The 27,158-nt window shown below is 43.7% G+C and overlaps 1 protein-coding gene across 8 annotated transcripts in view; it reads right to left on the bottom strand.

Annotated features, from left to right (window-relative positions):
• Positions 1–27,158, bottom strand: part of TBC1D30 (TBC1 domain family member 30) — a 92,133-nt gene that overhangs the window by 32,445 nt on the left and 32,530 nt on the right. For 4 of the 8 annotated variants that reach the window (XM_024108068.3, XM_024108069.3, XM_065558287.1 and 1 more), the window contains 2 exons: positions 3,939–4,000; positions 3,434–3,499 (listed from right to left, as the gene is read on the bottom strand). In XM_024108068.3, coding sequence (XP_023963836.1) covers positions 3,434–3,499; positions 3,939–4,000 — 128 coding nt within the window. Of the gene's footprint in view, positions 1–3,433; positions 3,500–3,938; positions 4,001–9,738; positions 9,847–9,996; positions 10,572–27,158 lie in introns of those variants that run through there. The other 4 variants (XM_005303198.4, XM_024108070.3, XM_065558311.1 and 1 more) reach the window with 4 other exon arrangements.

Here is a 27,158-nt window from a genome sequence, read left to right as displayed (position 1 = left end):
CTTCACAGCACTATCCCCCACAGACATAGGGGTCAGGAATCCAAATGTAAGGGAGAGTCTGATCTGCAAGACTGGTAAAGGTAGGGCCCGATGTTCTGCTCACATCATCCCTTCCACCACACGGTAATCAACAGGGAATCTGTTGAAAAGATAACACAGCCCCAAGCTGCACATTCCACAAACTTTGTGATGGAATGATCTGCTGGAAAACCTGCAAGAGAAACCTTGTACAAGTTCTCTCTCTGCTAGCTCTCTTCGGAGGAGGGAGGGTTGTGTTTTTGTTTTGTTTGTTTTTCAATACAAAGGAGCAGGTGATTTGGCCCGGAGGAGGGACTTCAGGGTTGGATCCAAAGAATTATTTGGTTTATACTAAGCTACTGTGACTGTGGCTTCATGAACTGCTGGCATTCAGGTGTATTTTTGAAACATTAGCCTGGTTTCAAGCACAGGGACTACATACATAGCATGCTATGTAGGTTGTGAAGGCTAGGACTATAACAGAGTTTAAAAGAGAACTGGATAAATTCATGGTGGTTAAGTCCATAAATGGCTATTAGCCAGGACGGGTAAGGAATGGTGTCCCTAGCTTCTGTCTGTCAGAGGATGGAGATGGATGGCAGGAGAGAGATCACTTGATCATTGCCTGTTAGGTTCACTCCCTCTGGGGCACCTGGCATTGGCCACTGTTGGTAGACAGGATACTGGGCTAGATGGACCTTTGGTCTGACCCGGTACGGCCTTTCTTATGTTCTTATGTTATGTTCTTATGCTCTGAGGCGCATCTGTGACTCTAGGCTAGTATACAGCCTATGAAGTTAGGCAGAAAATATTGGATTCCGTAAAGAAATGCTGGACTTTAAACAAAGATACAAGGAACCTTAGAGATAGGGATATCATGGCAAATGTCATTATCTCTAAATGATAACTGGATGAGCCCATCTTTAAAGGGGAGATTTCTACATCCACACTAGGAAAATAAAATCAGTGCTTAAAATGGTGGCACATATCAGAAGAGCACACAGGTACAATGCAGATTCAGAACCTATTTGCTAAGTAAGATTTGAACTCCCATTCCAAATAGACTTTTTGTCGATTATTAATAGGCTAACAGATAACAATTTAGTAAAGAGCATTGGTATATAATTTTACCTACTTCAAGGCAGGGTGGTAGGCCACAACATAACCATGGTTAATAATGACAAAGGATTGCTTTGCAGGAGGGTGGAAGAAATGGTGAAAGGGAAGGGGAGTTGATCTACATATTCTAAATGAGAAAAGCTATTCGCACACTTCCCACAGTAATAAACAGTTAAATAGTCACCTACAGCTTGCAGAATCATAGATTTCCTGCATTTCCCCTTTCCCACACAGTACAGGTCTCTTGTGCAGAGGAACGACTTGTGCTGCTGCTGCACCGCCACACAGCATTTGCTGGTAGGGAGAGCAGTAAAATGAAACTCCAGTAATGCTTGCTGTTTTCATACTCCATTTCTGCTGGGTCAAGAGGAAAAGTGTCCTGTACAAAAGGAGCAGCACGGATACTGTCCTCCACCTGTGCTGGAGGAAGTTAAACCTTTGCCCTGCCCCTACCCACCCCTACCAGCTGAGGAGGATCTCTCACTGGGCTGCAGCCATATAGAATGCTTCTTCCTAGTTCAGCAGAAATGTGAAAGAGTGTGGGGGAGGCAATGCCAGTTTCATTCCACTTGCTCCTCCGGCTAGCTAAACAATGAGTGCATGAGCAACAGCACAGATATGGTCTTCATGAGGGGGAGGAAAAAGAGTCTGTACATTGTGTCACTCTTTGCAAAGCTTCACAGAACAAGTGACGGAGCAATAGCAGACAGGTTATTAGAGGGGAGCAGGGAGAAAGACTTCATAATAGGGAAGAAAATGGCAGCTGAAAGACTCCAATGTGATGCAAATGGATTACTTATTAAAAGAATTAGGGGGGAATGATACCCCTATGATTGTTTATTTTATTCTCTCTTAATCTGAAAGAGGAAATGGTTTGGGTTGGGGACAGGGAGTGCGGGACTATAGGCTCAAGTGAGACCTAGGTGAACTATGGTTTTAAACCGAGTTAGGATATTAGCAGGAGCAATAGGCCCAAAGCCTTTGACCAAAAAGAATGAGATCATGAGAAAGAAGAGTTGTTGTGTTAAACCTCTAGTGACCCTGTGAAATACCCGTCTTATCTTACTTAAGGTTTGGATTGAAATAATAGAAATAAAACACAGTTAACTGGGCATGTGCAGTAATTAATTGTAAACAACAGTAAATAACATGTGCAGTAAATAATTGGCTGTATGAGAAACTACTTCATACGGCCTTAGCTAAGGTGCGATAATTTGCAGTGACATCACTTGTTTGTTAAAGGGTATAAAAAAGTAAACTCTTAAGGGTTCATTGCTAATACCTGCCTGACCATGTTGGGAGTCGACCAATATGGGTCTAAGCATCCTTAGCCCATTTGTAAGGAATCTTGATCATATGCCTATAAATATTTTGTTACGGTTTGGCTGGAGTAAATTGCTATTATTTAGGCTTTGTAGGCATGTTTAGAGTAATTGTTTGCCCTTTGGATTTAATAAAGGAATTTATGGTTAAATTAGTGTCATGGTAATACCCTGCATAAATAATAATAATTCCAACAGGGAGTAAGAAAGGAAAAGGAGAAAGATCCCAACACACAACGTTATATTAAACCATGTATATATATTACGTATGTTTTAATCCTTCTGTAGGGTTGCTTGGATGAAACTGAGGCCAGAATATGTCCCACATTTAGTCCGTACAAAAGTCTATTGCACAAGGTTTTAAATGTTGGGGATATGGCTTCAAATCTTATTTAAGGAAGCATTAAGGTGGATTTAGTGATCTCAATGTAATTCCCAGTGGGTACATTTCTACAGCACTAACCCAGTGCTGTTTCACATTAATAGCAGTCTCTAATGCACATCATTCCTTACCCTCAGCTCCCCTATTATTCCAGCACTCTGCCTTTCCCTGACCAAATGTTTATGTGGGAATTCTTGTCAGCACTATGCCTTGGTGACAGCAGTTATCAACTTCAACTTCATAAACGTAAAGGCTTGTCTTCCCTGGAGGGTTGCCCTGATTTCAGGCATTAATGTTCAGCTATTGGGAAAGATTCATCAGCGCAAACTCTTGGTGTAGACGGAGTAAAGTGGTAAAAGCCAAAATCTGCGCTAGTACAGCTTACCTGAGTTTCAAGAATGAGCAACACCACTAGTGTAAACAGCAGCTTTGCCTGTCTATGCAACAGTGCAGCTCCACAAGCGGCTGGTCCTTGATATTTTTGAACCAGCAAAAATCCCCAGTGCATACAAAGCTTAAGACTCTCAAATTCATACCGTCTCTAAACCACATGTGACTGCAATTATCTTGTGAAGTGTACAGATCTACCTACCTTCCTCCGCCACTCCTTTGGTATTCCTGTTGGCAATCTGGCCACTGCTTTGAGAGCATCATACCACTAAAAGCAAAAACATCCAGCACAGAAAACATATGGAATTAGTTTAATTCAGAAATATGTGAATATGTGCAATATTGCAGGTAAGAAACATTCATTTTATTTCCCATGTTTAAGAAATTACATGCTTAGCTATAAAATGGACCAGTGCCTAGAGTTAATAAATAAACCCTAATTAAAAGCAAAATATAATCTTAGAAGACTAATAATTTATGTATATAACAAAAAATATAAGACTGTGACATTATGAGAATTCTGAGATGTCAGGGAAAACAAAGAAATTGCATTACAATTTCCAAAATGTTAGTTGGAACAAATCTTTATGTAGTGGCAACTAATATACCCACATTAAGATGAAACGTGCTTTGTTTTGTAAGTAACACAAGTACAGTGAAAAGGAAATTTCAGTCTTTTAAAAACAAGTGAAAATAAATGAAGTTACCTGCTGAAAACCATTTTGACCTAAAGATGGTTCAAGAGTAAACTTCAACTTTGTATCAACCCCTAGAGACAATAGTAAAACAAAGGGGAAAAAAGACAAACCACAATCATGATCACTATTTAGAAAAGGAAAAAAATTAAATTAAGTCAAAAGAAAATACAGAACTCTAAATTGAACTACTGTATGTAATTCTGAATGACTGCATTCTATTCCTTTTTTCCATCAATTCCTGTTTTCAAAGTAAACTGAAGGTGTATGTTAAAAAGTATACATATAACACTTTAAAATGGAATAATCCCCTGTTCAGCATATTACTGTGGTTCAGCATAACATATTTTGCTAAGATCACTGCATACTGAGGAATCCCCTACATGGGCATTGAACACTGTGTGCATATTATGAGAAAATTAGAGCTCTTTACCTTCCCTCTCTTCTCCAGTGGACTTTTCCATTACCATAGGTTTTATAATAAATAACCTGTTGTAATGGAATGTTATATAAATAAAATAAAAACTTGTTGCAATGGAAAAGTCCACCAGAGAAGACAGGGAAGGTAAAAAGCTCTGACTTTTTCATAATGTGTGCACAGTGTACAATGTCCATGTAAGGATTCCTCGGTATGCAGTGAGCTGCATGACCCTTAAAGTATCTTATGCTAAACCACAGTAATATACTGAACAGGGGATCATTCCATTTTTAAAGCATGATATCTATTTATAAAAATATAAAATACCTTTTCTCTCCATGTGCTTCAATTTATGGATATTAAAACACTGGATGCTCATTTTTATTTTGTTACATTAATAAAATCAGTATATTGCTCAGTATGTAATATTTAATATCGTATCATTTATCCATATTCTGTTTAACTTTGGCTAGTACTCCCATTTAAACTTAAGAATTTCTTCTGGCTATTAATGTTAATTAATCTTTTTAATATAGATGACACATTTTTCAAATGCAAACTCAGGCGTGAGACTAGGATCTCAGGCTTGGCCTGTAATAGATTCTGATTATGGCATCTGGACACACCATAATATATATAAAAATACATATAATCTGATTTATGTCATGCATGTTAGATTAAATTAGTCCTCAATCATTCAGAATGTCGCTGTCCAAAACCAAGGTGCTGAACAGTCCAATATTTCATTCTTCACATTCTCTTGCACTGTTATCAGAGGAATGCATACAAAAGAATAAAGCCCTTCTTAAAGACATTTTTCCAGTAACATTTGATTAATGGCACCATGTGTGCTTTGTATTTAAAATGTTTCCATATGAAGGTGGTCTTTCCTAAGATACAGATTCATGGATCAACACTTTGTATATAATTTTTTATATCAACGTAAAGAGTTCAGTGCTGCAAGCTGCCAAATGCCTTAAATGTAAGGTAATTCATCAGAAACATGCCACATTTTACTGGATTAGGCCTTGTGTGTTTGGAAAAAAATGTAGTGCCATTTGCTAATGCTTGGTAGTTAAGCTTTGACAGTATTTCCATATGAAACTGATTATGAGATGTTTAGAACATGACTTGGGGGGAGAAGGTGGTATACAAAGGTTTAGACTGAAAGCAAAGTTTAAAAAAAAACAGCAAACAAATCTCTACCCTAGATTTGGTCATTTTAAAATTGTATCAGGGAATTTATCATTTGGATGCTTTTATCTGCACTGTTCAGCTAACAACAGCCTTACTGGGTTTGGGGATATTAAAGCATTTGTCTACATTAATATTTTCAATACCTTAAAAAAAAAGGAGATGTTTTTTGAACATTTTGGCGCTTATACCTGGCAATAATTACTTATTAGGATTCACCTCCCACCCCCCGGCACGCAAAAGGAGCCAGATCACATTTGCTGCAAACATGTGTCAGTACAACAAAACCATGTCTCATCCCTAAACTGTCTATTACTGAGTACAGGAAACAATAAGGAAACAATACAGCAATTTATGTAAATTCAGGCGAATAGCTAGCTGCACTTTTGTTGAAGTGTAACTCCAGATGACACCTTAAGGTAACATGTTCTGGTATCAGCAAAAGGTAGATGGAAGCAATAGCCCTCCAGAATAGTCAGGCACTTCCCCTCAACTTAGTACTCAAATACAGAGAGCATTCCAGCTTTCCAGAGCTTAAAGACCCACCTAATACCAAGGCCTCTGTATTCCTGCAATTTACACAAGGAAAACACCACTAGCAAAGCCAGCCGGGAATAGTGAAGGGTGTGTCTGGACAAATATAATCTTGAAAACAGGCAGAATGTTATCCACCTGGTGTCTGAACCTCAAGATCAAAGACCCCAGACATGGAAGCAGATACAGTGGAGACTTGTTCCGAATAAATGAGATCTAAGGACTCCCAGATTTCAACTCACAAATATCTTCCAGATGATGGCATTGAATTAATAAAGGTGTGATGTCACTAGGCAGAAAAGAGAGAGAGCTGTCTGCAGATTGCCCAGGGAGATACGCTGACATGGCCACCCTGAGTTAGACCAATCGGGGCATCTCTCTACGATTAATTAATAACTCCTTACCATATAGTTTTGCCTTATATAAAAGAGCCACAGATCAAAATGTGGAGGCATAGAGGAGGCATCATCTCCAAGGTGAGTGCCAGAATGAGGCCTACCAGGAACCCTAGCAATCCGCTTACTAATCCACAGCACACCAAAAATTGCTGTAGAGAAGCCATCTGACATAGGAGAATCTCCCCTTCTCCCCTTCCCCCCCGTCCAAGTTAGTCAACCAGAGGAAAGCTGCCGCCACATGTCCTAACAGTGGAATATTACTGGAATGATATCTATCCTTTCAGGAGTCCCAAAACCTAGTACAGCCCTCCATTTTCTGTCTCATGAGCATCTGACACACGTCAGGGTCATTAGCTACTTGAGCACAGAAAGATATGGTAGCCAAGTAAGAAGTCTTGGTGGAATAATCAAAACCCCACTCCTCAATTTCAGCAATGAACTACTTCACGGGGACAGGCATATTGCACTAAAAGTTTGGGAACTCTTTAGTAGCTCCAAAGGAAGGATGCACAGGAAGGTTGTATGCTATGACCCTCATGTTCTTGGCGGCATGGATTAGTCAACTAGCTCTAACCCACCCAAACATTTCCAATCCAATCACCACAGGCTCTGACTGTACCTTCAGAGCAGCTGCTGAAACCTCTTCCATTGACAGTGACTGAAAGTGAGCAATGCTGGAATCAATGCCTAGGCTGTACCTAACCAGAAACTGATGTGGTGTCCTAAACAAAGGAGGAAAAGCCCTACAGCAGCTGGGCTCTCAAAATTTAGTGATGCAAACTTCAGTCTAATTGTTGGTTCAAAAACAAAAAAAGCCATGCAGTTTTGTCCCACAACTTGTTTTATAACTTACATTCACCCATGTAAGGGATAGTGAAAGCAGTGTCCAGAGCAATCCTCCATGCAATCCACTACCCTAGCAACCACCAGGCACACCAGGACATAATGAAGTATGCAATGAAACTGGCCCCCAGAGGCTTCCCAACACATATGGATATCAGCAGATACATACAAAGCCAGAATGAGACCCCTTAAGTTTATTCAACAATGAGGCACAAAATGTTCAAATCCTCCCTGATCTCCAGGATGATGATGTGGTAGCAGGTAACCCCAGCTATGGCATCACTGTGCTTCCTGCTAGCAGCTCACTTTGGGACTACAGAAACCCCATACCACCACTTAATCCACTGCTGGATGTGAGACGGTGATGTGCTTCTGGTATCAGCTCCTCTACCCTTTTCCTGAGGATGAAGGATGGGTGTAACAGCTGCAGGCAGGAATCTCTGTGCAATTTATCTATAAAGCTTGACAGAATAATGGCAGTGTCTCCAATATTAGGAGGCTACTGCATGAGCTGGTGTCAGCTGGGGGAAGGACCCACAGAGCAGTTGGGACCCTGGGGCATATTAAAAAGAATGCAATGAAGTCTGTGTTAAAGAACCCTATTTTTGGTAACCAGCAGCCCTAAGAAACAGGCTATTCACAAAAACTTTATAATGTAAATATATTAAGCAACCACTTCTCCAACATAACCAGAGACCACACAGAATTGCTCTCAAATACAGAAGAAATCTTGCTTAAATTATCAGCTTACTCACTTTGCACTTGAGTGCTCATAAGGCACATTGTATACACACAATGGGAAACTGCACTTTGCATAGTGCTGTGTATTGCTTTAAATTTTAATACTCATTCATGAGACATTAATTAAAAAGAATTATGTTACAGTTTTACTTCCTTTATGCTCATGATAACCCGCACACAAATTAATGTCTCCGCTACAAATGGTTGTTTATACATTAAACATCTATTATTAAGTATATGTATTTCTAGTATTTTATAAAAATAAAATGATTTAAATATTTATATTTTCAGTGTTTTATAAATTTTGGAATCAAATAACTGAGTCCAGTTGGCTTTCTAGGAAGCTGCAGATCCACCTTTGTTAAAGGCCACCTTCTTAAGAGACCTCATTTTGCTGGTCCCCTGAGCAGCCACTTAATAAAGGTTTCACTCTATTTGAAACTGAAGTAGTTTCTAAGAAAAAAAAAAAAGATGCAAAATTGATGACTGCCCCTTTAAGAAAACCGTCTTCTTTGTGTATTTAGACAATATACTTCTTCAAAGAGCGGATAGGCCAAGGGAATTTCCCCAGGTCAAGTGCTCCCAGTAATGGTGGGGAAATGTGGAGAGTAGGGCTCTGAGAGCATGGCTGAGTGGTACAGAAAGTGGAAGGGAGGGAGAAGAAGAGATTGCTCAACTGCAGGGAGCTCTGCCATACAGATGAGGATGAGTGATGCAAAAAGACCCACCCAGCTAGAGTGTGGCTGAACTGCTTTCACAAAGAGGGAAAGGGGGTAGCAAAGCAGTGCAACGCAAAGAAGAAAGAAAAGACTAGGGGGAGGGAGAACAGGCACAAGCCAGATTGGAGAAGAGCAAGGGCAGGCCAGCTGGGCCAAGAACCATTCCCAGAGAAGGTCGGGAAATGAGCAAGCAGAACTGCGGGTGGCCTGTCCCACTCGGGCAGGCCTCCCGATAGACTGCACATCATTGCTGGTGGGGCTGCTTCCACCCATCCACTCCCGAGAGAGGAGTGGCAATCTTCCCTTCTGGGAGGGCTCATTGGCCAGTGGGTCCTGCCACTGCTCCCAGGCGGTGAGGCCAGTCCTCAGGTACCACCCCAGCTGCCATGGCCCCAGGGCTCCAAAGGCACCTCCGAGAGCCACGTTCATACGTAGTGTTTCTCCCTGTCCTACTGGGTTGCCCGCCAGGGCCTGTCACGCAGGGATGGCAAAGTGCCCTCAGCCATTCCGCACAGAGATGAGGACTCTCATTCAGCGGCAAAGCGCTGACAGTGCGGGCAGGACCCGGCCTGGCTTCACGCCCGCCCCGCCGAGCAGCCTCGGCAGGACACGGCGATTCGCTGGCGTGTAACAGGCCGCCCGGAGCGAGCCCGCAGCAGGGCAGGAGCTGCGTGTCCGCTGCCCAGAGCCCGCGCCTGGGGGTTTACACTGAGAGGGCGGGGAAGGGACAGTCCCCTCTCGGCAGCCCGACGCAAGCGGCACGAGAAGGATTTTCATGCAGATGCCGAGGGCAATCGCTGCATCCCGGCAAGGGGCCGCCGCCTCTCCCGGCACAGCCCTGCAGCACGGCGCTGGAGAGGCTGCGGCTGACAGGGAGCGGCCATTTGCCTTGGGCACGTCCTTGACAGACACGCCCGAGGCACCTCCGGTCCCATTACCCCCCCAGCCCCGCGAGCGGCGCCTACCCAGGGATTTCATCTCCGTCCTGCTCCCCGCCCGGGAGAAGCGCGTGTCCGTGACAGGCAGCGGCCGCCCGCGCTCCTCTCCGCCGCCCCACACCGCTCCCCGGCCGGGGTAAGCCTGGCTAAGAGCATTAGGGAAGCAGCCGCGGCACAGAAGCGCCACTTTTAAACCCAAGCCCAGGCCGGCCGGGCCAGCGGAGGGGCCCGGGGAGCAAAGCCCTTCGAGGTCCTTCGCCCGCCCCTTGCCCACGCCCACGCTACCTGGCTCCAAGGTGCAGAGCAGGCGAGGAGCCGTCCTGGAAATACAGCTCCTCTTCTTTAACACATTGCTCAGGATGGTGCCCACGCCGCCACCTGTGTTTTGCCTCTTTAAACATCTTCCCCCACGTCTCAGGGAGCCCGTCAGCTTGTCCTGTCTCATGGGTGCCCACGGGGCTGAGACAAACCATCCACGCTATGTCAGCAGCGGCCTCTCCCCGGCAGGTGCAGCCCAGCTCCCCCCGTGACGCAAATTCAGCTGGAGTTCTGCTTTATTTACAGCTTTGCAAGGCTTTCCTCTGAGGCCGAAATCTCTCCCACACAAGGCGTTAGGGCAGCAGGCGGGCGGGTCTGCGAGGCACTATACCGAGACAGGGTGCAAGACGTTGGAGTATGTTGCAGAAGCTCTCATTGCTGGAGGACATCTGCAGTGCAGAGACAGCAAAGTCGAGGTGCCGAAGAGAAGGGGGGGGGGAAGCGGAGCCCGCCCACAATCCCTCCCAGCATCACTGACTGAAAACCCAGCAGAGTTCCCTCCGCCTCCTCCAGCACCACCTGGGAACAAGCAGGCAGCAATCTAAAGGAAGCAGGAGCTTGGTTTAAAAATAAAATGAATCTCAACAGTAACTGGATTGCAGCATCTATCAAAGAGCTTGTCACCGCAACACAGGAAGGGTTGGGAGGAGCAGCGCCACTAAACACTTGGGTACATTCTGTGTGCTATGCATACAGCACTTTAATAGTGCAGGAAAGCAGCTGCTACTGTCTCTGCTTTGTAAACAGATAAGCCAGCACAAGCCATAATGACATGTCGAAGAACCTATATGCCTATTATTTTTCAACAATGGTCAAGACTGATATTTCTGCAAAGGATTAATAGCAGTTACACCCTTACAAGCCCAGAGTAGAATGTGTTTTAAAATCACTCTCAGCATTAAATTCCAACCTACATGCATAGAAACACATATGGTATGTACTGTATCATCACCCACTGATGACAGCCCTCCTGAGAAAGAGGCCCATATGTGCTGCAATACCCTGAAGCAATGAGAGGAAGAAGGATGCTACAGCTTACTCCTTTCACTAAGACAGTCTGACACCAAGTACTGCAGTCCAACCCTGGAGGTAGGGAACATGCCCAGAATGTCAGCTTGAAAAGGCTCAGCTCCATTTCTTTGCCTTTCTATGTTTAAAACAGATATTTTGTTTCAGGGAGAAGATCATCTTTATAATAGCAACCTCCATGTATCTGAATTGGAACAAAGTTTACTACTACAGTGATACATCATATGCTAAATTCAAAAACTGTACTCTACCCTGTAAGAGTTGTTAAAATTTAAATTTGAAAATTTAGCTATTTCCAACAACATTTTAAGAGGGCTTGTTACACACGTAAGGAGTAACTACAGAATTTCACTTCAAACCAGATTTTGATATAATGAATAGGGGAAAAGCACTTCAAACAAGGGTAGTTTTTACAATTCTTGCTGTTCTATTATTCAGTGAAAGGTTAATGGATTTATGTCAGTTTAATTGAGTCAATCTCAAAAATTGAGTTACAAGTCGTTCCAGATACTAACACCTGCTTCTGATTGCACCTGCCAATTTTTGTTGTTGAAAAACTTAAGTTTGCTATTTTTTAAAATACATTTTTATCTCCCTTATTTCTTTGTGAAAGACATACAAACAACAGGCAAACTGACGCCAGTTAAACACACAAGGTGGGTGAGGTAATATCTTGCAGTGGACCAACTTCTGTTGGTGAGAAAGGATAAGCTTTTGAGCATACATAGAGGTCTTCTTCAGTTCTTCCCAGACCTGAAGAAGAGCTCTGTGTAAGCTCAAAATCTAGTCTCCCTCACCAACATAAGTTAGTCCAATAAAAGATATTACCTCACCCACTTTGTTTCTCTAATATCTACTCCTGGGCGAATTCTGTGCCAAAAACATAAAAATTCTGCAGATATTCTACAATATTATAAAATTCTCCATATTTTATTTGTCAAAATAACACAAAATCCCTCTGGTTTCAATTATTTCGGTAATTTAGTTAAATGGCAATACAATGGATGGAGAATGGGAGTGGGGAGCATTGAAGGAAATTCCCAACCCCCCTTGCCTAACAGTAATATAACTAGGTTTGACCATCTATTTCCAGTTATTAGTCAACAAATATATGCAGCCATATGCTCCGTGTTACATTATAGGTAAGGCTGCGAGTTTGCCAATGGGAGCTACAAAGCCAGCGCTCTGGGCGGAGACAGCACGCAGAGCTGCCTGGCCACGCCTCTGCCTAGCAGCTGAGTGAGGGGGATGTCGCGGTTTCTGGGGAGCCCCCCCAGTAAGCGCCGCCTAGAGCCGCCTCACCCCGTCCCGTGCCCCAAGCCCTTGCTCCTTCTCACAACCAAACTCTACTGCTGCTGCTGCTGAGGGGGGAGGGAAGAGATGCGGAGCCAGGTAGGGAGCCTGCCGGCCCTGCCACCATCCCCCGCCCACCCGCAGCACCAGCGGGGGTCCCGGACCGCACGATGATGCTCCCCCCCCCCCGCAGCATCCAGGCCACACTCCCTCAGCACCCGCTCGCCCCCAGGTAGCCCCCCTCCACGTTTTAATCACAGGTATTTTTAGTAAAAGTCATGGACAGGTCACAAGCTGTGAATTTTTGTTTACTGCCCATGACTTGTCCGTTACTTTTACTAAAAATACCTGTGATTAAAACAGCCTTAATTATAGACAACTGAAGAGCAAGTGAGGGCTGGAGAATCAAACTCATAATTTATATTGGCTACTGACCATCTCCAGAAAGGTCAATAGCAAACAGTTCATGGAGCACATTCTGATAGGAAATTATTTCAGTCCAAAAATTTAGACCAGTTCTAATCACTAAAGCACCATAAGAATTTATACGGCCATACTGTCCTTTACACCACTCTGGCAATGTAAAGGAGCCTTAAAACTTTTACACCTGTTTTATACTCCTGAGGGAATTCACACACAAAAAAAATGGGAACAATTCACTAAGCAGGCAGGCTGCTACATTCTGCTCTTCCTGAGGGGACAGTGTCTGTCCCACAACCTACCTCCTCAGAAACACCCTGAAGCCCTGCTCCTCCATGCCAAGCATGCTGCAACAGCAAATGAGAGGGACAGAGTTTCTCTCTCTCACCCACATCCAAGACTGCACCATCCCCCCACCTCGGGCGATGATTTACGTCTCTACTGACTGCTCTGGGTGCCCGAACCAACCTGCCTGTGATGCCAGGGAGAGGCGCATGACTGCTCTTGCAGCTTCCCTTTGATTCCCCATCAGAAGTCATTTTTCTGCAGGGAAGCAAAGAAATCTGAGGGGGGACATGAATTCTGCGCATGCGCAGTGACGCAGAATTCCCTCAGGTGTAAATATCCCAGGACCGACACAGCTACAACACCACCGCATACCACAATGTAGTTAAAAAGTGAAGCCAATTATACATAAAATGCTGTCAAAGCAAACAAACTAAAACAACGGATATTTTTCTAAATTTTCAGTCTAGTCATTCTAGGTGTTACTATTAAAATTTCAGAGAAGTGATTTTTCATCATGTTCCTTTAAATTGTTTGGTTTTGTATTTAAAAGAATGCTACATCTGTGCTACAAGCTTATACATTAAGCAGGTAATTAAATGTATACATTGGCAGTTCTTTTTAAAAGGTGACCCTTGCCTACCGATATAATCGATGACTCAGAGTTGCTTTTTATTTCAGTGCCAGCCGGAGGAGATGATTTAATGGTCAAACTATCAGGCCTTAAATTTATCACTCTAACTAGCAACTCAGATACCACAGAGATGGTACCGCTAGGAGTGTCTCAAAAATAGAAGTATCAGAGGGGTAGCCGTGTTTGTTGCTTTTTACAGATCCAGACTGAGAGTCCTGTGTCACCTTTAAGACTAACAGATGTATTGGAGCATAAGCTTTCGTGGGTGAATGCCAAGTGGGCATTCACCCACGAAAGCTTATGCTCCAATACATCTGTTAGTCTTAAAGGTGACACAGGACTCTGTTGCTTTTTTCAAAAATAGAAATAACTAAAAATTTCTCACTTGCTTCCTTTCCTCCTACTATCCCTGGAACATCATATCAGGGTCAGTCTTTCATCCTTCCAAAGTAAGTAAAGTAAAGACCATTTAGTATTACTAGGACATCCTTGGCCAAAATTTATGGGACCTGGCTTGGGCGGATAGCCTGGCTAATCTGTAGGGGGAATTAGTCACCCTATAAAACTGAAAATATATATACGTAACGTTCATTTTTCAAACAATTACAAACTGCATCCCCTAAAAGTATCAATATTTAATTTTTCTAGGCTAGTCAATCGTTTTGCCAACTAACTCAGACAGTGTCATTTTATCTCTAGGTTGTCACTAACAACCTTGGGAAGTTGGCCTCCATGAAGACTGGGACCAAAACAGGGCATGTATTCTGTGGCTCAGGACTTGGCCACTTCTAAGGATGAGGAAGCCATTCCACTAATGTCTGCCAGCCCACTTCTCTTCCCTGCTCCCCAGAGAAATACAACAGCAGCCTTTAGCCCTAGGCAGCAGACAGCTAAGATGAAGAATAGTCATACTTAATGGGTTTGATGACTCGGTGGACCAGTAAACAAAATGCATTATAGTGATTCAGTTAAGCCTCTCGCCAAGCATAAAATTTATTTTAAATGAAGCTTAGATTCTACAGGAGTAGATGGCACTGGTCCCTTTCCCACACACCAGGCAAAGCTTCTTACTTCCCAGTGGCTAGGCCTGCTCTTTACTGTTCCCTGATCAGGATTAAGGCTGCGATTCTCTCACGGAGGTCGCAGAAATCACAGATTCTGTGACTTTCCGCAACCTCCGTGACTTCCGCAGCGGCTGGTGTGGCTGACTCCAAGGCCACCTGAGCAGCTGACCCTGGCGTCAGCTGCTCGGGCGCCCCGTGGCCAGCCATACCAGCCACTGCTGGAGTGTACCAGCCACTCCAGCTGCTGCTCGGGAGGCCCTGGGGACCACCCGAGCAGTGGCTGCTGCCACTGGTCCTGCGCAGTGCCCAAGCAGCAGTCCTGGGGGCGGACCCGGGGAGTGCCCGAGCAGTGGTCTCGGGTGGTCCCCCAGGGCCAGTCGCACTGGCTGCTGGCTCCGGGAACTGCTTGAGCAGCAGCCGGTGCAGCTAGATCCGGAGAGTGCCCAAGCAGTGGTCCTGGGGGCGCCCTAGGGTCCACCCGAGCAGCAGTGGTCCCGGGGCAATAGAGCAGTGGCCCCAGGGGATGCCTAGAGGCCATCCAGAGAGCAGTCCCCAGGAGCAGTGGCTGGGGCAGTCAACCCCCAGCAATGGAGCAGGCCCCCCCCCCCCAAAAGCCAGGGACCCCTGGAGCAGCAGGGCCGCAGAAGCAGAGATTTAGTCAGGGGTATTTTTGGTAACAATCATGGACAGGTCAGGGACTGGAAATTTTTATTTTATTTATTGCCTGTGACCTGTCCATGACTGTTACCAAAAATACCTGTGACTAAATCTTAGCCTTAATCAGGATCCTTGTGGTTGCAGACACTTTGAACCTGGTACACTTCTGCAATAGAGCATATAATCTGCTGGCCTGCTCCACACCCAGGCATACAGATTTCCTGTGTTTCTGAGACTTTGCTGCTTTGCACACACACTGCAGCATCCCAGTGAGGGGATAAGTAACAAAACTTTGGAGGAGAGGGAGACTCGCCTATCAATGCTTTTGGATCCCACTGGTGGTGAAACTACTCAGAAAAATATACCCCTTAATCTTTATTTGGCAATTTCTGGGTTAGAAGACCAGCACTTAGAACAGTGGTCGGCAACCTTTCAGAAGTGGTGTGCCGAGTCTTCATTTATTCACTCTAATTTAAAGTTTTGCGTGCCAGTAATACATTTTAACGTTTTTAGAAGGTCTCTTTCTATAAGGTCTATAATATATAACTAAACTATTGTTGTATGTAAAGTAAATAAGGTTTTAAATTAAGCTTCTTAAACATTTTAAAAATTAAATTAAAATGCAGAGCCCTCCGGAACCAGTGACCAGGACCCGGGCAGCGTGAGTGCCACTGAAAATAGGCATGCGTGCCATAGGTTGCCTACCCCTGACTTAGAATCTCTCCCACATTTAAACATCTGATGAAAACACCTATAAATACCACACACAGAGAAAATATCTGATATTAGGAGTTCTTAAATCTAATGCCAAAGGCATAGCAAGATCCAGTGTCTGGAAGTTGAAGTTAGAAAAATTCAAATTGGAAATAAGATGGAATTTTTTAATATGGGGGCAATTAACCATTGGAACCAAGGAAATTGGTAAATTCATATAATTTTACATAGAGATTTGTACATCTTTTAGAAAGCTGTCCAAATAAGTATTGGGCTTGATAGCATTCACTTACATGGTAGGGAAGAATAAATTTCCTATTCTTTATATTATAGTAGCATCTAAAAGCCCCAACCAACATCAGGGCCTCATTGTGCTAGGCACTGTACAAACACATAGTGAGAGACAGCATCTGCTCTGAGGGGATTACATCTAAATAGTCAAGACAAATAGAATGTAGGAGAGAAAACACTGAAGAATTACTGGATGAAATTCCAAGGCCCACGTTATGCCGGAGGTCAAACTAGAGAATAATGGTAAGTCCTTTCACACCTTAAAAATCTATGAACATTTAATTGCTGGGCACTGGCTAAAAGCAGCAAATGAGATTTATGCCGATTCCCTCTTAATTAAGTAACAGTCACTATTTGTTTCCTGGGAGATGCCATTATAAAGCAGCTGTCACAAGCGGTGCATACTGTAATAATATTTTACATTTCTATAGCACCTTTCATCCCAAAGTATTTTACAAATTCTATACATACCACATCACTGAACTGCACTTGCTTCGGGAGAAGAACAGACAATGGACACACAGGATGGTGTACAACAGTGGAGGGAGGGGAAATTCTGTACAACACTGGAGCAAACTCTGCTTGTACAAAATACACCATAGGCCCTTTGGCGTGCACAGAGAATGGACAGAATTTCAAGGTGAAATCGTAGGCCCTTTGAAGTCATTGGCAAAACTCACACAGATTTCAACAGAGCCAAGATATTCAACAGAGCCAAGATTTCAACCTAATTTTTGTGGTTTTGTATGAGAACTCTACATAACAGATTGAATGGAACTCAACATTTTTCTTCCAGAAGAAAGAAGGGCTAGGCCAATCTGAGGCTGCCAGGAGACAAACTATTTCAGACATGATATTTAAACCATCCTCTTGATTGGATCATAAAATGTTTACCATACAGAGATCTATAGATACTTCTGCCAAATACTTCTTTCCCAGAACTCTGTCTTCTTCTCAACCCTAAAAGCCTCCCTCCCTCTCACCTGTCCATGCTCCGTGGAAGACAGGAAGCGAGGCTAGAAGGAACAATGTTTGCTCTCCCCTGTGTAGGTAGTATTTCTTCCTCATACAAGCTGTAGGGGAACCTGATAATACTTTATAGTTTTAAGACATGGTATCAATACTAATTAATCTTCTTACTTCTGCTATGAGGTAGATATCTCCATTGTACAAATGTCAGGACTCTTGTATTGAACCCATGTCTGCAGGTGAGACTAGAGACACAGCCAATGTGACATGGTAATGAGCTGAACCCCCACCCCAACCAATAGCCTTAGTGCTAAAGGCCTACAGGCCCACAGAAGCCACACCCCAAACCCGATTGGATGGACAGTCAGCACTCTCACTGGGGACCTGGACTGTATCAAGGCCCCAACAGGAAGCAGAAGCTGTCTGAGTAACAGACCAGTGCTTACTCCCCAGACTGCCTTGCCAAGCTGCTTTGCCTAACTCTGCCTTGTTAGGTGCTGCCTCATCTGACCCAGTCCCTTGGAGTGGATCTTCTAGCTATGGATCCCTGCGAGAACTCTGACCATTGCCCCAGACTGCCCCAATACAGATTTACCTGCTGGCTACCTGACCATCCGCACACACTTGACTACTGCTCTGGACTGCCCCCTAGCTGCCTCAGCCACCAGGCATTACAACAAGTAAACTGAAAGACAGGTTTAGGGATTTGCTTGAAGAAGGTCATTGTGGGCTAGCAGATTAGGCCTTAGTTAATCTTGGTTCTGCCACCAAGTTACTCTGTGTCCTTGGAGCCCACCTGCCCTAGACAAATGCCCTGAGGGAGAATCACTGCATGATTTCCATTGCTTCAGCATGTAGCTGTGGGCCTCTTCTTCCCCCATGGTCGTGTTGTTTGACTGACTCAGGACGTGGTTCCCCTTCAGCCTGGGCTGGAACTTTCGTAGCACCAGCTTGATTGCTCTTAGTTATAAGGAGGGTTATGCTGTGGGTCCTTTCCTCTAAATTCCAGATGCCTTGAACTGTTTGGGTCTCCCCAAGTGTGCTCCTCAGCCCTCTAGGCTGGCATCAGTTGTGATGATCGGGGATCTGGAAGGCATATGGGCATGCCCTTGTGGACACTGCACTGAGCTAACCACCTGTGCCGGAACTCTCACTTGATCTCTCACACATTCCAGGAAGTGGTCCCATACCTTTAAAATGAAGTCTTGAAGGTGCCTGATGTGTGAATGAGCCCATGGAGTGATCCCTATGCACAGTACTAGGAGGTTGAAGTCTCAGTGCCAGCAGTTTCAAATCAATACAAGGAGGTTTTGAATCTTCTGGAACCTCTCTAGAGATGGATATATCCTTGCTATCAAGATGCCTGTGTTCACTTCCAAGTGAGTTATTTGGGTGGATGGAATCAAGGAGCTTTTTTTGAGGTTGATAAGAAAGCTATCCACCTGCAGGAGATTCAAGGTCAGGGACGTAGCTCTGCGTGCCCTTGCTGGGGATGGAACTCTGATTTAGATTTCATCGTGGAAGGGGTAAAGGAAGATCTTCTGTGGCCTGAGTCTGAGTATGATTACCACCAACATCTTTGTAAAGACCTGAAGGGACAGGGGTAGGAGGGGGGGTTTGAAGGACAAGCCAAATGGGAACATCTGATATTGATAATGCTTCTTACTATAGGCAAACCTTAGGAATCTGAGATGGCAGGGTCTGATCAGGATGTGGAGGTATGTATCCACCAGATCCACTGAAGTCAGAAAATACCCCTGGGGCAAGAATGACACTGTAGAGATTAGGGTCTCCATCCAGAACTTCATTTTCTTCATCTGCTTGTTGAGCTTTTTAAGATCTAGAATGACTCAGATTTCCCCCTGAATGTTTCTGAACAATAAATAAAATGGAGTAGAACCGTGAGAATCTTTCTTCTGAGGGAACACTCTATTACGCTGATATCCAGCAGGTGAGAAATGTCATTCTGGATTAGATTATGCTTTATGGGGTCATTTGGGATGGGGGACTTAAAGAAAAACAGATGGGGTGGAGCCTGTAACACTAGGGAGTCAAGTATCAAAGGGGTAGCCGTGTTACTCTGGATCTGTACAAGCAGCAAAGAGTTGCATCCGACAAAGTGGGTATTCACCCATGAAAGCTTATGCTCCTATACATCTGTTAGTCTATAAGGTGCCACAGGACTCTTTGTTGCTAACACTAGGGAGTATCCCTAAGTCACACCTCCCTGAGCCACTGATCCAAAGTCGAAGCAAGAAACCCATTCCTCCAGAAAATGAGAAATCCTGCTCCCAAACTTCCACTCTGAGTAAAAACCTGTGCAGTCTTTGTTATAAAACGGCTTTGGGAGTGACAGGGTTGCCTTGGGACTCTTCTCCTGAGCCATGGTACCATGGCTTTCCATAGGAGATCCTGCCGTCTCTTTGCTGGTATTTTTGCAAGGATGAAGGCCGAAAGAAATGCCTTTGTCTGAAGTCCAGCCTGTATGCTCTCTTAAAGGGCTGATGTGGTGTTGGGAGGGACAGTTTAGATATTGCAGCATTGTCCTCTACTATCTTATCTAGTTTCTCTCCAAAAAGCAGGGTTTCTGTGAATTTAGCAGAGCACAGCACCTGCTTTGAGTGCCAGTCCACCTTCCAGGGACGAAGCCATAGGTGGAGCCTAGTCACTGAGCCAGAGCCCATGCCTTTAGCTGAGAATCTCATCATGTCCATTGAAGCGTCAGCAATGAACGCTGTTGCTAGGGGAATTTTCTTTAAAATAGAGCGAAAGTTAGCATGATCTCTATCCTTGAGGGCTCTGAGATCTTCCAGCAAGGAGAATGACGACCTCACAAAGCAAGTAGCTGCTAGGGACACCCCAAGGGAGGCTGAGGAAGCCTCAGAGTGTTCTTTGAGAGTGGCCTCAATTTTTCTCTGTGGGGTTCTTAGGATAGAACTCCCCTTCTGAGGGATAATTATATCTTTAACCAAGGACAGTACATCAACGTCAGCCTTCAGTATCTCAGTATTAGGGACTTTTAGTTCCTGAATCCTATAGAACCTAAGATCATTTCTGCTAATGTGCTTGCCCTTGTCTGGCTTATCCCACTCATCTCTGAAGGAGGACTATAGGGGAATTGTGGCTTCCAGGAGAGGATTTTCAATTTGCTCAGAAATTGACTCATTGGATTTTGTTCAGGTTGAATCGAAATAGTAGATTAAACTTTACTGCACGTGGCCTTGAATTTCTCAGAGGGTGGGGAAAAAAACAACAACAAACTTTGAGTCTTTCTCCAGTCCTGATCAGAGTCAGAGCCCAACAATTCACCACCCTCTGTGGAAGAGGAAGTGGAGTCAGGACTTATACCTCCTAGATCTTTTATGCTTTTTCTTCTCCCTTTTCACTTTCTTTGATTTTTTTAAGCTCACTTAAAGAGTGGATGAGCTCCATTATGGCTTTGGTGAGGCCTTTTGTGGCTAGCCTTCCTGAGGGCCTGGAGTCCTCTTGCAAGATCTTCTGAATCCTCACCTGCTGGGTCCCATTTCTTTAGGGAGGGGAAATCCTTCCACAGTCCTCCTGAACAAATTTGGAAGGCGCGGAGGCGCTTATGAGCCCTGCTTCTCTTCCCAGGGTGCTCAGGACACATATTAGGACTTGTGGGGGACGGAGTTGTGACCCTGCAAGTCAGCTCCAAAAGTCCATTGGGGCTTACCCCCTGAGTCAGCTGAGTGGGAACCTCCTCATGTTTGGTGACTCTCCCTGCTCTGCCCAGAGACTCCTGGTCCACATTTACCATGTCAAAGTCACGCTGCTCTGCTGGATAGAGGATCTGATATGCCTGTCAAACTCATAACCCTTGGACCTAAGAGAATTAGGGACAGAATGCTGGGTGCAGGCTGGGCACAACTCACTGTGTGTGCTGAGCCTCGTAGGACAGTCATGATGGAGCACCATTTGGATTTCATTTGGTGCTTTTTAGGCTATGCTGTCAAACCTGGAAGCCAACAGGAAGGCATTGCAACTGAGGGTCTGGGGGTTACAACACCTGGCTAAAAAACTGTGCCGGGGGAAAAGGGGCTGAGGGAAATCACTGCTCACCACTGCCCCAAATTTTGACAAAAAATGTTGACCATCAGCAGATGTGAAGGTGGGAGCTGTAAAAACCACCATCCGCACATTGCCATAAATGCAGAGAAACTGAAAACATGCTGAGGGTACATGGCCAGAGCATGTGGCTCAAAAACTCATCTGCCTCTATGAGCTGCAGACAGAGGAGAGCAGCCTAGATGTCAAGAACGGTGGGAGATGCTGGGCTGCAAAATGCAAATATTTTTTGCTGGGGGATCATTAAAGAGAAGAAATCCTGAAAGAAGCCCTGTATGCAATCAAATTTTTGCTCAAAATCATGAGCATGAATATTAAGAAACATCCCTTTGTCTTGACAAATGAGATGTCTTGACCAATGTTCAGGTCACAGAACACTACTTTAGCTAATGTCATACAGTCTTTATCACCACATTAACAGAACAAGGAGCACCACATGTGCAAAAAACCCAACAAAGAACCACCATTTTGACAGTTTCAATTTGTAAATAAATTTAAAAAGATATTTGCACTGGGATGATAGTCACATGATGCATTATAGACCCCTCAGCTCTAAAACAGAGCTCTTCTTCTATTCCTTTAATTTGATTATTTGCTTGGCAGCTGGTGTAGAAATTGAATTTTACAGCTAATTTAATTAGTCTGGACTACTATCGCAGAAACAGTGAGGCTTTAATCCCCAAACATAACAAATGAAAGCAAAACCAAATCATGTCCCCCAAAGCGTATTACAAGATCTCTCCACAGAGAGCACACCTTCAAAAGGCAGCCAGCAGTACATTTTAGACTTCTGATTAAAAGGTAACAGCCATAGCTATAGAAATGTTAGGACACCTTTGCACTGGGCTGGGAAACAAGTTAAGGAACTTGTTTAACATGCAAGTTTTCATATGTTATTTACTATTTGTATTGCAGTAGCTCCAGGGGCACCAATCAAAGATCAGCATGAAATTAAGCTAGGCACCATACAGATACACAATGAAGAAACAATTCCTGCCTAAGAGAACCCAGTTTCTAACGTGGAGCCAGATCATCCCTTTCCACAGTAAATCAGTGGAAGGGAGGGAGCAGTAAGGAAAATTCTGCAAGAGACCTTTGGTGCAGTTTTTTACTTACCTATCACTCCTGGCACTAGAAAAGGTTCGAAGAAGGGCAACTAAAATGATCAGGGGTTTGGAACGGGTCCCATATGAGGAGAGATTAAAGAGGCTAGGACTTTTCAGATCGGAAAAGAGGAGACTAAGGGGGGATATGATAGAAGTATATAAAATCATGAGTGCTGTGGAGAAAGTAGATAAGGAAAAGTTATTTACTTATTCCCATAATACAAGAACTAGGGGCCACCAAATGAAATTAATGGGCAGCAGGTTTAAAACAAATAAAAGGAAGTTCTTCTTCACACAATGCACAGTCAACTTATGGAACTCCTTGCCTGAGGAGATAATGAAGGTTAGGACTATAAACAGCGTTTAAAGGGAACTGGATAAATTCATGGAGGTCAAGTCCATTAATGGCTGTTAGCCAGGATGGGTAAGGAATGGTATCCCTAGCCTCTGTTTGTCAGAGGGTGGAGACAGATGGCAGGAGAGAGATCACTTGATCATTACCTGTTAGGTTCACTCCCTCTGGGGCACCTGGCATTGGCCACTGTCGGTAGACAGGATACTGGGCTAGATGGACCTATGGTCTGACCCAGTACGGCCGTTCTTATGTTCTTATGTTATGTTCCAGATAGGAGAGGGGTGCATCCCAGTGCAATAGGTTGCAGGACCCACCTACAAGCCCCAGGGATCCCCAAGAGAAATCTTGCACGAGTGGAGAGGGATCAGCATGGAGGCTCTGTACCTCTATGCTGTCCCAAAGCTCCAGGCACCCTGGTCCCAGGGGAACTTCTCTGTCTAGGGCTGCCACTAGGATCCCCTGAAAGGAGAAATCCAACTCCTATCAGCCTACCTAGTCACTGCCCCCATCCCCATATGGGCCACAGACCTACAAAGCACATTCTATAGTAGGGGTCAGCAACCTATCAGAAGTGATGTGCCGAGTCTTCATTTATTCACTCTAATTTAAGGTTTCACGTGCCAGTAATACATTTTATCATTTTTAGAAGGTCTCGTTCTATAAGTCTATAATATATAACTAAACTATTGTTGTATGTAAAGTAAATAAGGTTTTTACAATGTTTAAGGAGCTTCATTTAAAAAATAAATTAAAATGCAGAGCCCCCCAGACCGGTGGCCAGGACCCGGGCAGTGTGAGTGCCACTGAAAATCAGCTCGCGTGCCGCCTTTGGCACTCGTGCCATAGGTTGCCTACCCCTGTTCTATACTGTTTGGAAGAGCAAGTGACTGCTATGGAAAAAGCTGAGCCCCCACCCCCCACCCTTTGCAAGGGGGGAGATCCATGGTTGGTTCTAGGGAGCACAACCTAACCATCCCCCAACAATTTCACTAGTCAGTGTGGATGGGGCCAAAAACAGGTTAGTCCAATCCATGTTGGATAGGCCCAGTTGGGTTACAATAAACTGTTTTAACTTTGGTTCTGCTGAAAGCCCCAGCTGCAAAGGAAACAGACACATTATTGGCTGTTGGGGGAGAGGGGCAGAAGCCAGGGGGAGAAATAAAGACAACATGAACTTACAGTCTGACTCAAAATCACTCTGGTTTGATTTAGGGTGACTCTCTTGAAAATATCAAAGTAATGACCCCAGAGCTGCACTGAGAACTTCCACTGAAATATTTACAATAGTCACAGATGGAATGTGCTCATGGAACATTAGATTACAAATGAGTTTTACAACATTACAGGACAAATGCATTTATACATGTTAGAGTGGTGGTGGTTCTTGGTGGGTGGCTCTCTTAGTCTTTTGGATTGGTAACTGAAAGAAATTCCAATGCAATCTCTTCACCTCTCCATCCCTGCTATTCATCTCTGTTTCTCACAATTCCGACTGTATATAATGCATCTCTCTCACTTTTGGGTCAGATTCCACAATTTAATGGGATGCCAGAATAAAAATTTGGCAGCTTGCCTCTAGATTACTATACAGTAAAATAATTTGTTCACTCATTTTTATCTTAAAAAGGTCATGATACCAGAGGATACATTGATTCACCCTTTATCTGACTTTGCAGGATAGTAATCTAATGGATTATATACTACACATAATCAGAAATGAAAATATGTGAAGGTTTCCCTGATCCTTTTTAAAAAGGGAAACTGCCTCTTCAAATAATCAAACGTCCTTCTTCAGTATATTAATCTTACAGTTCAGCAGTCAAATTCTGCAGGATTAGATTGGATTTGTAGAACATATTGACAACTATTCTCTTCTGTAAAATACAGCCAGCAATTATTCAGCATTGATCGGATACAGGATTTTGTGTGGCCTTAAATATGCAATTTGGAGGACCTGAATTAATAGGAATAGACTGCTATACATCTAAATGTCAACATAATCTAAAATAGATCTTCTTTAGCAAGATAAACCAAGTACATTTCTAATGTGAGGATGATTAGATTTTTACAGCATGGCTAAGAACAAATATGTACCTAATGGCTAGTGGAAACTATCAGAGCAATAAATATATTAAACAGCTGGAAACAAAAGCAAGTTGGACCAATAGACAGATTCTTGGTCTATGTATAAGAATAGCATAGGATAATAGGTTATTATGATTACTCTTTTTATTCTGACTAATTCCTGGGCAGATGAAACAAGACTTATGTTCTCCTTTTATAAGGCAAGTTTACTGATGTGACTATTCTGAAATCCAAATGTTGAAAATTAAATAATTGTTAAATTTATGGTTGCTCGAAAGCTAATCAGCTACAGGTTTTACTATATTCAACCCACTGGGGTTGTCTGTACAGCACTTTGAATATGTACAGTAGTACATAAAGTGCTAAGTCCTGTTATACACTCTTATCAGGTTTCTCTATAAGAAAGGATGTCCCTCAACACCAGTACCTAGAACTACTTCTACAGCAAAATGGAGGACATGCAGATAATTCAATTCTTCTTGCTTCCAGAAATGGGAGAGATGGAGATATTTGACAGTCAAAGAGACACAAAGTGAATACTGCAATTTTACTAAAAGCTACTATACTTTGCTGAAAGCTGATGCCAGATTTCTTTAAAGGGACAGTGAATAAGCTTTAGCCTCAACAAGATATACCATTTAAATCTGCCTGTGGAATTCAATATATCAGAGTGCTCACAGAATCCTACTTTAATCATCATAAAGAGGGAACAAAGCTCATCAGCTACAGCTTTTGATCGCTGGCAAATACAACATGCAGTTTCCAGCCTCACAACAAGGAAGATACAAATAAATAAAATAATGTGCTTGTATGGATTTTTGTTTGTAAATAAGTATTCTATAAAATGTATCTTTAAACTAAATGCGGGCTTCACATTCCTACCAAGTTGTGAATGCAACCCACGGCAAACAGTGTTCAGGCATACACACTCTACTCTGCAAGTCCATAGCAGACTCAGTTAAAATGACCAATCTCAGAGTCATAATGCAACTACAGTGATCATAATATTTTAAAATCTAATGGTCACATTTTTCATCATCTCCAGAGCTTCTTTAGTAAAAGTTATAAAAAGAAACAGATCTGAGTGGACTAAATTTGATATACAGTTTTCCATCACCTTGTTTTTAAAGACAAATCTATCTTGCAAAGCTGCAATTCAGTACCTGCTAGCACTTCCTGACTCTCAATAAATCAGTATATTCCTAGTGCTAATTACCCCAACAGCTGTTTCTTCCATTTGATCTTCAGGATACAGGAAATCTTTCTTTCACAGAATAACTCAAGCAAGCAATTTATAGAAAAAACGGTTACTAACCTTTCTGTAACTGTTGTTCTTTGAGATGTATTGCACATGTCCATTCCAATGTAGGGGTGTGTGCCCTAAGCACAGTTGCTGGAATTTTTTTCCCTAATGGTATCCATTGGTTCAGCTCCAGCACGCTCTGGTGCCACACGCTCATAGCACCAGTATAAAGGGCCTTGCTGACCCTGCGCCCCTTCTGTTTCTTGTCAGCTGACTCCAATAAGAGGGGAAGGTGGGCGGGTTTTGGAATGGACATGTGCAACACATCTCGAAGCACTGTTACAGAAATGTTAACCATTTTTTATTTGAGTGCTTGCACATGTCCATTCCAATGCAGGTGACTTCCAAGCAATTGCACAGGAGCTGGGCTCGGAGTTCAAGAACAAGCTGACTACAAGATTGCGTGGCTGAAGTTGGCATGATCTCTGGCCTGCTGGCTGAGGGCATAGTGCATTGAGAACACACCAAAGACCAGGTTACTGCCCTGCAGATGTCCTGAATAGGGACTTGCACAAGGAAAGCAGCTAAGGAGACTTGTGATCTTGTAGAATGAGCAGTCAGATTAGCTGCTTGCCAGCAAACTCGTAACACACACAAATGCATCATGTAATCCAGAACGAAATCCTCTGGATGGAGATAGGAAGGCTCGTATCCTTTCTGCTATCACTATGAACAGCTGGGTTGATCTGCAAAACAGCTTGGTTCTTTGTATATAGCAGTGGTTCTCAAACTTTAGCAACCTGCGGACCCCCATTTTGATTTTAAAAGTTTTGGGGACCCCCAAGCCACCCTGCTCAGCTCCAGGCCCTGCCCCCGCTCTAGCCCTGCCCCTCCTCTT

This window comes from Chrysemys picta, chromosome 1, assembly GCF_011386835.1.
Source record: "Chrysemys picta bellii isolate R12L10 chromosome 1, ASM1138683v2, whole genome shotgun sequence".
Classification (NCBI taxonomy): domain Eukaryota; kingdom Metazoa; phylum Chordata; order Testudines; family Emydidae; genus Chrysemys; species Chrysemys picta.
Note: the sequence above shows the minus strand (reverse complement) of the source record. Positions and strands in the feature narration are given on the sequence as shown.